This window comes from Hypanus sabinus, chromosome 7 (genome assembly GCF_030144855.1).
Source record: "Hypanus sabinus isolate sHypSab1 chromosome 7, sHypSab1.hap1, whole genome shotgun sequence".
Taxonomy (NCBI): domain Eukaryota; kingdom Metazoa; phylum Chordata; class Chondrichthyes; order Myliobatiformes; family Dasyatidae; genus Hypanus; species Hypanus sabinus.
In genome coordinates, this window is record NC_082712.1 from 90,742,769 (window position 1) to 90,755,662 (window position 12,894).

Genomic DNA, 12,894 nt, shown 5'->3' on the forward strand with positions numbered 1-12,894 from the left:
CCCATGCACCCCTCATACAAACTCTTCTCCCTCCTGCCATCTGGGAAAAGGCTCCGAAGCATGACTATGTAACAGTTTCTTCCCCTAAGCTATCAGACTCCTCAATACCCGAAGCCTGGACTGACACCTTGCCCTACTGTCCTGTTTATTATTTATTGTAATGCCTGCACTGTTTTTGTAGTCCTGTGTAGGTCTGTAGTCTAGTGCAGCTTTCTCTGTGGTTTTTTTTTATTACGTAGTTCAGTCTAGTTTTTTGTACTGTGTCATGTAAACCGTGGTTCTGAAAGACGTTGTCTCATTTTTACTGTGTACTGTACCAGCAGTTATGGTCGAAATGACAATAAAAGTGACTTGACTTGACTTGACTTTTCCTTCTTAATGACTTTTTTTGTTTCCATGTTTCTATTAATTACTGGTTATGTTCTCCCTGTCAGTTACATTGTTTCAATTTGTGTACAGATTTGGTCACCTACCTACAGGAAGGATATTACAGTAATTAGATTAAAAGGACTACAGAGACAGTTTCCAGGGATATTGCCAGGGCTTGAGGACCTGAGTTATATTCATTGACTTATTGAGATATGGCCCTGGATGACGTGCCACCCAACAGCCCCTGATTTAACTGTAATCTAGTCACGGGACAATCTACAATCACCAACTTTGGACTGTGGGAGGAAACTGGAGCACCTGGAGGAAACCCATGCGGTCACGGGGAGATCATACAAACTCCTTACAGGGAGCAACAGGAATTGAATCTGGGTCACTGGTGCTAACCACTACGCTACCGGAAAGGTTATAGGGAGAGGTTGAATAGGTTGAAACTTTGTTCCCTGGAGTGTAGGAAAACGAGAGGAGAATTGATTGAAGTAGACAACATTATGATGCGTATAAATAGGATAAATACAAGCAGGCTTCCTCCACTGACGTTGGCTGAGACTGCCTTCACTCAGAGGGTTAGGGTTGTGAGTGTGGAAGGAACTGCCAATGCAGTGATGGGCAGGGCTCGATTGCAACATTTAAGAGAAGTTGGCATAAGTACATCAGTCTGTGCCTGTGTGTGAATGTGTGTCTCTGAGTACGAGAGAGAGAGAGTGGATGGGAAAGACGATGCTTTACTGATGCTATCTTTTCTTACCTTGTCTTGTCTTGTCTTGCGTGGCTCTGCTGAACGCGGTGGACATGCTACGTTGGCGCCAGAACACCTGGGCTGACCCCAGTTGTGTTGATTGTTAACACAAATAACACATTTCACTGCATATTTCGATGTGTATGTAATTAAATAAATCTGAGTGAGGGGGGTATGAAGGGCTTATAGTTCAAGTGTGCTTCGGTGGGACGAGCAGAATAACAGCTCGGGACGCACAGTGGGTTGAAGGACCCGCTGCTGTGCTGTAGGGCAAACTGACCCTATGACATATAACTGTGGCATCTCTCATTCCCTCTCCTCCCCCAATCACTCATTCTCTCTCTCTTTCCTTCTCTCTATTTATCTGACTCCCTTTTTCTTTCGCCCTTCTGTCTGTCTCACTCATTCCCTCTCCTATCCCTCATTTACTCGTTTTCTCTCTCTGTCTGTTTGACTCGTTCTCTTTACCCTCCCTCCCTGCCTGCCTCTCTATTCTTGTCCGTGTCCTCTCCGCACTCCCTCTCCGTCTGTGCCGCGACCTCCCGCCAGGGGTAGGCGCTGGTCCGGGGTCCGCCGCCGCCGCAGCTCCTGCATCTTCTCCCGCTCTCCCCGCCCGGTGGAGGCGCTGTTGCGGGAGCTGCCGCCGCCCCGACATTACCCTCTCTTGCCCCGGCCGTCTCAGCACTGACCCAGAAGACGCCGAGCAGCGGCGGGCCACGATGGGCACGTACGGGCCGGCCAACGAGAAACTCCGCAACCTGGAGGAGGTCGAGAAGGAGATCGCGCTCATCTTGCAGAGCGCAGGTGGGAATGGCGGTGAGGGTGAGAGACGTGATAGGGGAAGGGGGGATGGCCGGAGGGGGAGTGGAATGGGTGGAGGTGGATGAGGGGAGTAGGATGGGGTAGAGGGACGAGGAGGGTGAGGGGGATGGGAAAGGGGCGAGGAGGAGAAGAGGTGAGGGGGATGGGAAAGGGGCGAGGAGGAGAAGAGGTGAGGGGATGGGAAAGGGGCGAGGAGGGGAAGGGGGTGAGGGAGATGGGAAAGGGGGGAAGGGGGTGAGGGGGATGGGAAAGAGGAGCAAGGGGGATGGGAAAGGGGCGAGGAGGAGAAGAGGTGAGGGGGATGGGAAAGGGGCGGGGAGGAAAAGAGGTGAGGGGATGGGAAAGAGGGGCGAGGAGGGGAAGGGGGTGAGGGAGATGGGAAAGGGGGGAAGGGGGTGAGGGGGATGGGAAAGAGGAGCAAGGGGGATGGGAAAGGGGCGAGGAGGAGAAGAGGTGAGGGGGATGGGAAAGGGGCGGGGAGGAAAAGAGGTGAGGGGATGGGAAAGAGGGGCGAGGAGGGGAAGGGGGTGAGGGAGATGGGAAAGGGGGAAGGGGGTGAGGGGGATGGGAAAGAGGAGCAAGGGGGATGGGAAAGGGGCGAGGAGGAAAAGTGAGGGGGGTGGGAATGAAGGATGGGGAATGGGAAAGGGGCAGGGAGGAAAAGGCGTGGGGGATGGGAAAGGGGCGAGGGGTGAGGGGGATGGGAAAGAGGGGCGAGGAGGGGAAGGGGTGAGGGGAATGGGAAAGAAGGGCGAGGGGAAGGGGGTGAGCCGGATGGGAAAGAGGAGTGAGGAGGGGAAGGAGTGGGGGATGGGAAAGAGGCATCAGGGGGTGAGGGGGATGGGAAAGGGGTGAGGAGGGAAGGGAAGAGATGGGGGAGGGGAGGAAAGGGAGAGGGACAAGAGAGGGTGGTCTCACTCACCGGAATTCAGAAGAATAAGGGGTGACCTCATTGAAACCTATCAAATGGTGAATGCCTTTATAAAGTAGATGTGGAGAGGATGCTTCCTGTAGTGGGAGAATCTGAGTCCAGAGGACACAGCTGCAGATTAGAGGGGGTGTCCTTTTGGAACGGAGGGGAGGAGAATTTTTTTTTAGCTAAAGAGTGGTGAATTTTTGCCACTGGTGGCTGTGGAGGCCAAATCTGTAAGTATATTTAAGGCAGAGGTTGATAGGTTCTTGATTGGTCGGGGCATGAAGGGATACAGGGGGAAGGCAGGAGATTGGGGCCGAGAGGAAAATTAGATCAGCCATGATGAAATGACAGAGCAGACTCGGTGGGCCAGAAGGCCTAATTCTGCTCCTATATCTTGTGGATAGAGAGAGAGGCTGTGAGTTCAGAAGAAGCTGATTTGTGGACCTCACTCCGATGAAAGTCTCTGCGGGTAACCTTGTGACCCTGAGACAAACAGTTGAAAAGGAAACAAGTTATGGCTAACATTTAGTTAATATGTTGTTTAGGTCAAACATCTGTTATCTTCTGTCAGAAAATCCCATTGGGAAATGTGGTCTTTGACCAGATCAAAAAGATATGCACTCAGCGACAACGTATTCGGATATACCTGATAAGGTGGTGTGGTCTTCTGCTGCTGTAGGATGCTGTCCTGCACGCCACTGTTGTAACGTGTGGTTATCTGAGTTACTGTCACCTTCCTGTCAGTTGAGTCATTCTGGCCATTCTCCTCTGACCTCTCTCACTAACAAGGTGTTTTCACCCACAGAACTGCCACTCACTGGATCTTTGTTTGTTTTTTCACACCATTCTGTGTAAAATGTAGACATCGTTGTGTGTGAAAACCCCAGGAGGAGCAGTTTTTGAGATACTCAGACCACCCTGTCTGGCACCAGTGGTCAAAGTCACTTGGATCACGTTTCTTCCCCATTCTGACTGAAAAACAAATGAACCTCCTTTTCTTCTGATAAAGTTTAATGGCGGTTGGCAGAGTAACATAAGGTGCAGTACCGCAACCTACTGAGTAAAGAGGCAGAAAGTATACCCACTATATCACCCCCACCCTGAAAAACCCTCAAATAGTACTTTTCAGGAAGTCAGATGCACACTTGTATAGCTTACGATGGCAGCATGCTGACTTACTGCCCGTTATGCTGCTGGTGTTTCAGACAGCAATGTAGATCCTCTATCTCTGGTGTTATTGAGAGGTTCCTTCATGTTAGCAGCAGCTTCTCAGTTTTCACCATTGTCAGTCAGGCAAGTCCCGGGTGGAGACTCGGGAATACCGTCACACTCAGATGTAGAAGGATCCTTCATTGCTTTTTTCATAAGTTTTGTTTTACCAGTCAGGGTTGTTAGCCCTGATTGAATCCCCAGAACTGGAAGACCAGTGAACCACTCTTGGTCGGGCCTCTACCCTTTGCCCTGTTTGGCATGGGTGACCCTATCAAGAGCCATGGCAGAAAGCCCTGACTATAGCCAACTTAGCTGTCCGGGTCATTGAGGCACGCAAGCCTCCAAGCCACGACAAGGTTGTGGACTTCTTGGAGGATCCTAACGGACTATCCATGTTGAACTGTGTCTGTCCCAAAGATCTCAATTTAGCGATGAGATATTTCCTTCGCACATCATCAGAACTGCATTGAAACAATGTATTTCTTGACAATTGCGCTCCCTGCGAATGCCCGGATTGTGAACAAGGAATTATTCACCCTAGTATGTCCAATATGTAAACGTGTAGGTATTAACTGCTTCTCTCTTTTATACCCATCCCCCAGTTGAGTTCCCACCATCCTCTGTAGTTTGTATAAATGTTGCCTTTTCTTTTCCTTATCCCAACTTCCATAGTGATCAAATAGACTTTTTAATTATGGCTATCGCCTCCCTTCTATCCAAAGGCACCAGTACATCCTTGATTTTAAGTGATTGCCTGGCTTGAATGTAAAGCAATCACCCAGCAAGCATGGTGGGTTTCCTTCAACTCCACCATGTGCAGGGACCCAAAAGAATTGGATATGCAAGCCTAGACCCTGCAGCCTCAACAGACACTGTCCAATCTCAAGAAGAATGTCTGGCCTACAATTCAGAATACCTGTTTTAATATATAACAAAACCGAAAACTAATCAGCCCGTCCGTACCTCTTCAACCCATTTCAAGGCGAAAGTGAAAGCAACCGTCTCAGTCCTGACGAAGTGTCTCGGCCCGAAACGTCGACAGTCCTTGTAGACGCTGCCTGGCCTGCTGTGTTCCACCAGTATTATGTGTTGTGTTGTTTAAATTTCCAGCATCTGCAGATTTCCTCATGTTTGCAACCATCTCAGACCTGAATACCGATATTTTGTCAGATAATCGTTTTTAATAGTAATCTGAAACTTGGGAGCATACACAGAAACAGCTGAATGACCTGTCACTGGATCTTTTCAACCATCTGTATAGATATGTAAGAATCCGTTATATTGCTGAACATCCTGTGCTACTGATAACTAATCACTCATCTCGATCTTTTCCTGACGGCCCAAACCAGCTACAGGCAAAGGAAAACCCATGGAGGGGTGACAGAAAGGAGCCATAATCCACATTAAGCACCAAGACTTTGTGCCCTTTCGTTTCCCATCCACTCCAAGCTGAAGACGTTACGGATACAAGCACTCTACAAATGTTGCCAATATTGGATGACCGACTTCATGTCCTCTTCTATTAACCCCAAAAAAATCATTGCTAACTGTAACCTGTGTAGATGCAAAGCTACTTCGCCCATTTCTACCATTCATGATGAAATTGGGGATAATTTAATAGCCCAACAACATAATCTCAGTGCTTGAGCTTGAACTTTATCCAGGGGCTTTCAGACTGCTGGTGAGGCTGACGTCCATAACCAAAGACAGATCCCATTAAAGCGATATATATCTGTTTAAGTGACCTGCTCACAGCCCAATCACAACTAAGCACCTGAACACGTTAAGGGTTTTTTTGCAGTTCTCTAGAATTTTATTTGCATTCCCTTTCTGTGCCCATTCACATATGTAGAAACTTTACCACTGACTCGTGTAGAAGAGATTTATTCTATAGCGAGAGCAATTGTGAGTGTAATGTTCCTCTTAGCAAAACAAATGAATCTTTGCAAACTGATTTGTCCGCATTAGTATTGTTACCTTCAATGCTTTGACTACGCAGTTATCTGTCTGAAGGTTTTTTTTAATTACAGTGACTATCTTTTTCAACCATCTCCTCTGGCAACGCATTCTAGATCTCAACCACTCTATGTAAGACCAAACTCCTTTTCTCCTTATTCACCTGTTTGGGGTGGCAAGGTGGCATAGTGGTTGGCTCAACGTCTTACAGTGCTGGTGATCCGGGTTCAATTCTTGCGCTGCCTGTAAAGAATTTGTATATCCTTCCCGTGGCCGCATGGGCTTGCTCTGGGTGCACCGGTTTCCTCCTACAGTCCAAAGATATACCAGTTGATTGGGAAATATTAATCGTAGCATTAAAAAGGAGTGGGCCACACACACTCCCCTGTGGAGTCCGACTCTCCTTGGAAAATGTTCCAACTCTAACCTATCTTCCTATCATGTATCGAGTCTTGAATCCAGTTGAATGTTCTACCACATATTCCCATCTTTTCTAGTTTAAGCAACAATCTTTGGTCCATAACATATCATAAGCTTTCTCCATAGCAGAGAAAACTTCGACCATTGGTTCTTTATTAACCGGGGCATTACGAATATCAGATTCCAATCTTAACACCAAGTCCATAGTCATTCTCCCTTTACAAAATCCAGCTCGAGATGCAGCTAATTTTCCACTGCTTTCCACAAAGGAAGAAAGCCTTGCTGTAACCATTCATTTTATTATGTTGCATACATTTGACGTTAGCAAAATAGGTCTATGCCTGAAAGGATCTGATTACTCCTTACCAGGTTTCAATATAGGGATAACAACTGCAAATTTCCCAGAAGTGTTAAAAGAATTTCAAAACCAAGACAAGTTTCAAATCTGATAGCCATGTTAACATACTTAAGCTCAAATCATCTTTCCCAGGTGCTGTCTGGCCAGCACTTTCAAACAATGTAAATTCAACATCCAAGCAGGAACTGAAACATTTTTTTCCTCAGCAATTTGAGGATTGCTTGCCAAAACTGTTTCTCTGTAAAACCTCTCTTCTTTCCTTCTCCAAGACATTTTCTTTGCAGTTCTCACTACTTTTGTAACTGTAGCTTGAGCTCTTTTATATTGTCTGAAAGATGGGTAGGAGAAACACTGCCCAACTTGTCTAAAAGCTTTATGCCACTCCTTCACACCTCTTCTACATTCATCTGTCCACCAGAGAACAGCCCCTCTATCTCCCAACGATCTGGGAATTCATTCTGTAGCTATTTAGTTGAGTACAGAGCATAAGGTATCTCGATATCCTCTAAAACCAAATGATGAGGAAATCTACTTCCATATAAATGATCAAATGCATAGCAATTTACTTTTTTAAAATCCCATCTGGGCATATAAGAACCTTTCCTCTGATACACATCTATTCCCATTGTACAGATAATGGGGAAATTATGACTACTTACTGTTGTATCATTATACATTTCCCAGTTACACACGCTTGCTGTATCCTCAGATACCAGCGTAAAGTCTATAGCAGAAGCAGTGTTTGTTAAATAGATTTATCCTTGTACTCTAACAAGCCAATCAAATTTCTTCCAGAAAGTCTTCCACCAGCGTCACTGTAACTCCACGTAGTCTATGAGCATTAGAATCCCCACGCCGTAGTTTTCCCAATCCCACCCACACTTTCCAGTACATCAGATGTTATCCTTTCAAAGTACTTTTATTATCAAAGTACATATATGTCTCCACATACAACTTTGAGATTAATTTTCCTGTGGGCATACTCAGCAAATCTATAGAATAGTAACTATAACAAGATCATTGAAAGATTAACCAGAGTGCAGAAGACAACAAACTGTACAAATGCAAATATAAATAAATAGCAATAAATAACGAGAACATGCGATAAAGAGTCATTAAAGTGAGATCATTGGTTATGGGAATATTTCAATGGATGGGTAAGTGACCCCTTTTATTCAAGCACCTGATGGTTGGAGGGTAATAACTTTTCACAAGTTATAACAATTATTAGCTGTAATTTACTATTCTTTCCCAAATTACAACCACAGTTGACTCATAAACAACGCCAATCTCCAAAACTCTATGTGCCATCCCACTTTTAACAAAGGCAGCCACTGTTCCTTCATTGCCCAGTTCCATCACATCTCATTTCAACATAATCTTGTCTCTTAAAACTTAGACAAGACTTCGGCCAGGTTTCCTGTACACACATAACATCAAGTTTATTTGGTAAATCTTCATTAAATTTCTTAAACTCTTCACCGTTCAGCAGGCTTCTAGTGTTGCATGGTAAGATTAGAAAAAAACATTAGCAAACCTCTTTTGAACATTATTTACTCCTCCAGGGTTTTCTGATACACAAGACACTGTGTATGCCATGTTCTGCTTCACAGTTGCTACATTTTAGGTTAACGTGTTTTCTACAATTACCATAATCACGTTCACCATGTCGACAACACTTGCACACGGCTGCGACAGTACCTGGCCAAACCCCTGGCATTGAAGACATCTCAGAGACTCGACCAGTATTGCTCGTATAATCTAAATTAACCCTACCCTGCAACTTCTTTGTGTCAAATTTAATCCAAAATTCAATAAATTCTAGAATAATTCCAACCACCTGGAAGGTAGCAGGTGTATAGAGAAGAAAGAAGAGGAAGAGAAAAATGGGGTCACTGTTGGCAACTTCACTAAAGGAGAACTGTGGAGTGTGTATTGTGCCCAATGCCCCTCCTCCATCTTTGTTGCAGCGCATTGAAGGATGTGCTAACGGGGGGCACATAACAAAACTAGCTGAAGTCAGCATGGTTTCCTTAAGGGGAAATCTTGCCTTACAAATCTGTTGGAATTCTTTGAGGAAATAACAGGCAAGCTAGACAAAGGAGAGTCAATGGCTGTTGCTTACTTGGCTTTTGACAAGGTGCTGCACATGAGGCTGCCGAAGATAAGAGCCCTTGTTATTTCTTCAAAGAATTCCAACAGACTTGTCAGGAAGGATGCTAGCATGGATAGAAGATTGGCTGATAGGCAGGAGGAGAAGAGTGGGTATAAAGGGGGCCGTTTCTGATTGCCTATGGGGGTCGGTGTTGGGACTGCTTTTTACGTTACATGCCAGTGATCTGAATGATGGAGTGAAAGTTTGTGGATGATACAAAAATAGGTGTGAGGCAGTAGTGTTGAGGAAGCAGGGAGTCTGCAGAGGGACTTGGGCATATGAAGGGAATGCATGAAGAAGTGGCAGATGGAATACATCAGGAAGTGTATGATTTCACAGTTTGATAGAAGAAATAAAGGCATAAAGCATTTTCCTAATGGGGATCAAATTCAGATATCAGAGGTACGAAGGGACTTGAGTCCTTGTGCAATGTTAGCTTTCATTTGGAGAGAACTAGGATACAAAAGCAAGGGTACATTGCCAAGGCTTTTTCAGGCATTGGTGAGACTGCATTTGGAATAGTCTAATCATTTTTACATGGATCAGTACAGTATAGGCACAGGCTCTTCAATATTCAACTGAACCAAATAAATTAATAATCTAAAGGCCTATTAAATGAGTCCCTTATGCCTACACAATGTCCACATTCCTTAATTTTCCTCACATTCATGTGCCCATCGAGATGTCTCTTAAATTTCCCTATTTCATCTGCCTGTAGGAGGGCCCCTTATCCTAGAAAGGATGCACTGGCAGTGGAGAGGGTCCAGAGAGGGTGCACATGAATGATCCCAGGGATGAAAGGGTTAACGTAATGAGGTGGATTTGATGGCTGTGGGCCTGTACTCACTGGAGATTGAAGGATGAGGTGGGGGGCAGGGAAATGCCATTGAAACCTGCTGAATATTGAAAGGCCGTGGGTGAATGTGAAGAGGATATTTCCATTAGTGGGGGAGTTTAGGACCAGAGGGCACAACCTCTGATTGGCAGGACTCCCCTTTAGAAAAGAGATGGGGTATTTATTTAGATAGAGAGTGGTGAGTCTCTGGAATTCATTGCCGCAGATGGGTGTGGAAGCCGAGTCATTGGATGTATTTAAAGCGGGTTGATAGGTTCTTCATTAGTATGGATGTCAAAGGTTACAGGGAGAAGGCAGGAGGATGGGGTTGAGGGGGAAAATAAATCAGCCTTAATGGAATGGGAGCAGACTCGATGGACAGAATGGCCCAATTCAGCTCCTCGGTCTTATGGGTGAGGAGGGCAGATAAGAGGGTTTCTGGGCGAGAAAGATGAGTGTTTCTGAGTGGGGAGGAGATTGGGGAGAAGATAAGGGGGCTTCTGGGTGAAGGAAGAAAGGAATTCTGGGTGGGGAGAAAGATGGAGCCGTTTCTGAATGGGAATGAGAGGCTGATATACAGTGGATTTCTGAGGTGGGGGCAATGGGGAGAGTTCCTGAGTGGCAGGAGTATGAGGGTTTATAGGCAGGAAGGGGGGTGGTTCCTAATGGGAGAATGGAGGTGTTTGAGTGGGAGGGCAATCCCCTGGGTGTGGGTGATGGAGGGAGAAGCTTCCTCCTTGTTTTGGCTCTGATACTCTAGCTCCCTACTATCTACTGATAATGCTGTGACCTGCCCTGCCTTTTTCACACTGTCAGCTAACGCCATCCTGGAGATGTCAAAGGAGAAGGTAACGGAGAGAACGCTGGACCGACACGCCTCCCAGTTCACTGCTTCCGTCCAGCGGGTGGAGATGGAGCTCAGCAGCCAGATCCGCTACCTCACCCAGGTGGGTCCTGTACGCCCCAGCACCTCCCCTCCCATCCCTAACCTCGCAGTCCAGTACATTGGGTGGGTGCTGTCATGCCATGTTAACAAACTGCAGGGAAATCTCGTCGCGTGTAACTTGCCAGCAGACCTTTCTGCGTTGTGACCTGTGCTGTCTAAATAAACTTCTTTTTCCCCCCTCCCCTTCACCTCTTCGTCATCATCTATGAATCTGCATCTCCCCCCACCCCTCTCATCCTCCCTCCTGTCTCTTCCCCACTGAGTTGTGCTTGTTCTTTGTCACTCTTGCATATTCACCCTCTGTTCCTATCTCTGTCTCTCTGTTCCTCTCCTCCTGACTCCTCCTCTGTGCTGTCTCCCTTGTTCTGTCTGTACCTCTCCCCATTTTCTCCTAATATCTCTGATCCGCCCTCTTCTCCTCTCCCTCCCGAATCCCGACTCTCCCTCCCCAGGTTGCCACAGGACAGCCTCACGAAGGTTCCAGTTACTCGGCACGGAAGGATGCTCAGATGGCAGTGAACCGAGTCGAATACACCCACCTCAAGGTGCGAGACCTGGCCCGGACCTGCGACCAGATGCTGGAGCAGCCGTGAGTCGAGTCCGTCCTGTCCTCTGTTCGCGCCACCCACCGGGAACCTGTAACCCAGCCGGGCACCTCTGTGTGTTCGCCGGACACGGCCTGGTTCACGATCCGGTTACCGTCTGTCCGTCTCTACCACTTGGGTCTGTTTAACACTGAACCAAATGGAGGGTCAGCTCCGGATGTGAATGTGGGTGACAGCATGGAGCGCTCCAGGCAGGACGGGGGATAGGGTCCCGATCCATAATAACTGAGGGCTCTTCCTTTACCATGTGAACTCCAGCTGAACACCACCTTCCTGCCTTCCTCACTACCTCCTCCCCTACCCCTACCCTTACTCCTCACTCTCCCACCCTCCCATCATTTCTCCCAACTCCCCCCTCCGCCTCCCCTCCCTACTCTTCCCCCTCACCACTTTCCTCACACCTACTCAACCCCTCAAATTTCCACACAAATTCTCATCTCCCCTGCCCTTCTCACATCTCATCCTTCTCATCACCCGCTGCACCCTCACCTCCCCTCCCTGTTCCATCTCCTACACTGATGCTGGAATTGGAGCTGCTGTGCTTGAAGTGGGTGCAGTTTTCAGGCTAAAGAGGTGTTTGGGTGCATTGGGAAATAGGGTGCTGGGTGATGGGATTGGTGCTGTCGAGGTGTGTGTGGATGCAGGGTACTGTGGGGAGGGTTTGAGTGCAGAGGAATGGGTGTGGGGGGATGGTGATAAGTACTGGTGTGGGAGGGAGTGGCTACTAGGGGTGGGGAATGGTGGTGTTTGCTAGGGGTGGGAGAGTGCTGTATGTGTGAGGAAATGAGATGGCTGCTGGGAAACTGGCACGGGTGCTGGGGAAGGGGGATGGTTGCAAGGTGCTGCTTTGACGGGGAACATCTCCACGTAGTGACGCTCATTGTCTGCTGTGATTGGTGTACTGGGCGTCTCTCGGTCCCGTGTTGTATTTCTGTGTCTGCAGGGATCAATTCCCTTGAAATAAATGGAAAGCAGTGGACCTCTTGTCCAAGTCCTTGGTAGTTCTGTGGTCCTTTCCCCCTTCCCGGGGGTTCACAGCCAGCTCATTATCACTGACCGCCAACACACACCCCGTATCGGGCTTCTCAGATAGGGACACCGCACGAATAGAATCTCTCCAGCAGTGCTGGTGGGTACCTCAAAAGAGTTGTTTAATTCAGGCCTTAGTAACAGCATTCTTGGATGTGGTGATGTTGATCCAGAGGTTCTTCGGAAGTCAAGGTGAGGCATAAAACTTGGTGATCATGACCGCTTTATGAGTATCATAAGAACAAAGAATGCAGAAAGAAAAGGAAATCGTAGACTTGAAGTCAAGTTAAGTTTGTTGTAATTTAATTATATACATCTATAAACATATATTTCCATATAATGATTATGACAATGTTTCTTCAAACCAGGGTGTAAAACACAGTAATACACATAACATGCAATAAGGTAATCACAATAACTTATGAAGGTAACATGAAACCTTTGACGGGAGATAAGCAACTTTCAATGGTAACAATTAAACTATGAAACAACCGGATTCAAGTGGCAAGACGCC

General features: G+C 46.9%; 1 protein-coding gene across 4 annotated transcripts; it reads left to right on the forward strand.

Moving 5' to 3' along the window:
- The first annotated feature begins 1,772 nt into the window (after positions 1–1,772).
- On the forward strand, positions 1,773–12,330 carry med11 (mediator complex subunit 11). 4 transcript variants are annotated; one of them, XM_059975155.1, is made up of 4 exons: positions 1,922–1,942; positions 6,149–6,164; positions 10,617–10,747; positions 11,199–12,330. In XM_059975155.1, the coding sequence occupies exons 1-4, from the start codon at positions 1,937–1,939 to the stop codon at positions 11,337–11,339; spliced, it is 294 nt and encodes a 97-aa protein (XP_059831138.1). In that variant the 5' UTR covers positions 1,922–1,936; the 3' UTR covers positions 11,340–12,330. The 4 variants fall into 4 exon arrangements, with proteins under 4 accessions (XP_059831137.1, XP_059831136.1, XP_059831135.1 ...); XM_059975154.1 differs by lacking the exon at positions 6,149–6,164 and having other exon boundaries at positions 1,773–1,930; XM_059975153.1 differs by lacking the exon at positions 6,149–6,164 and having other exon boundaries at positions 1,787–1,942.
- The last annotated feature ends 564 nt before the right edge of the window (positions 12,331–12,894 follow it).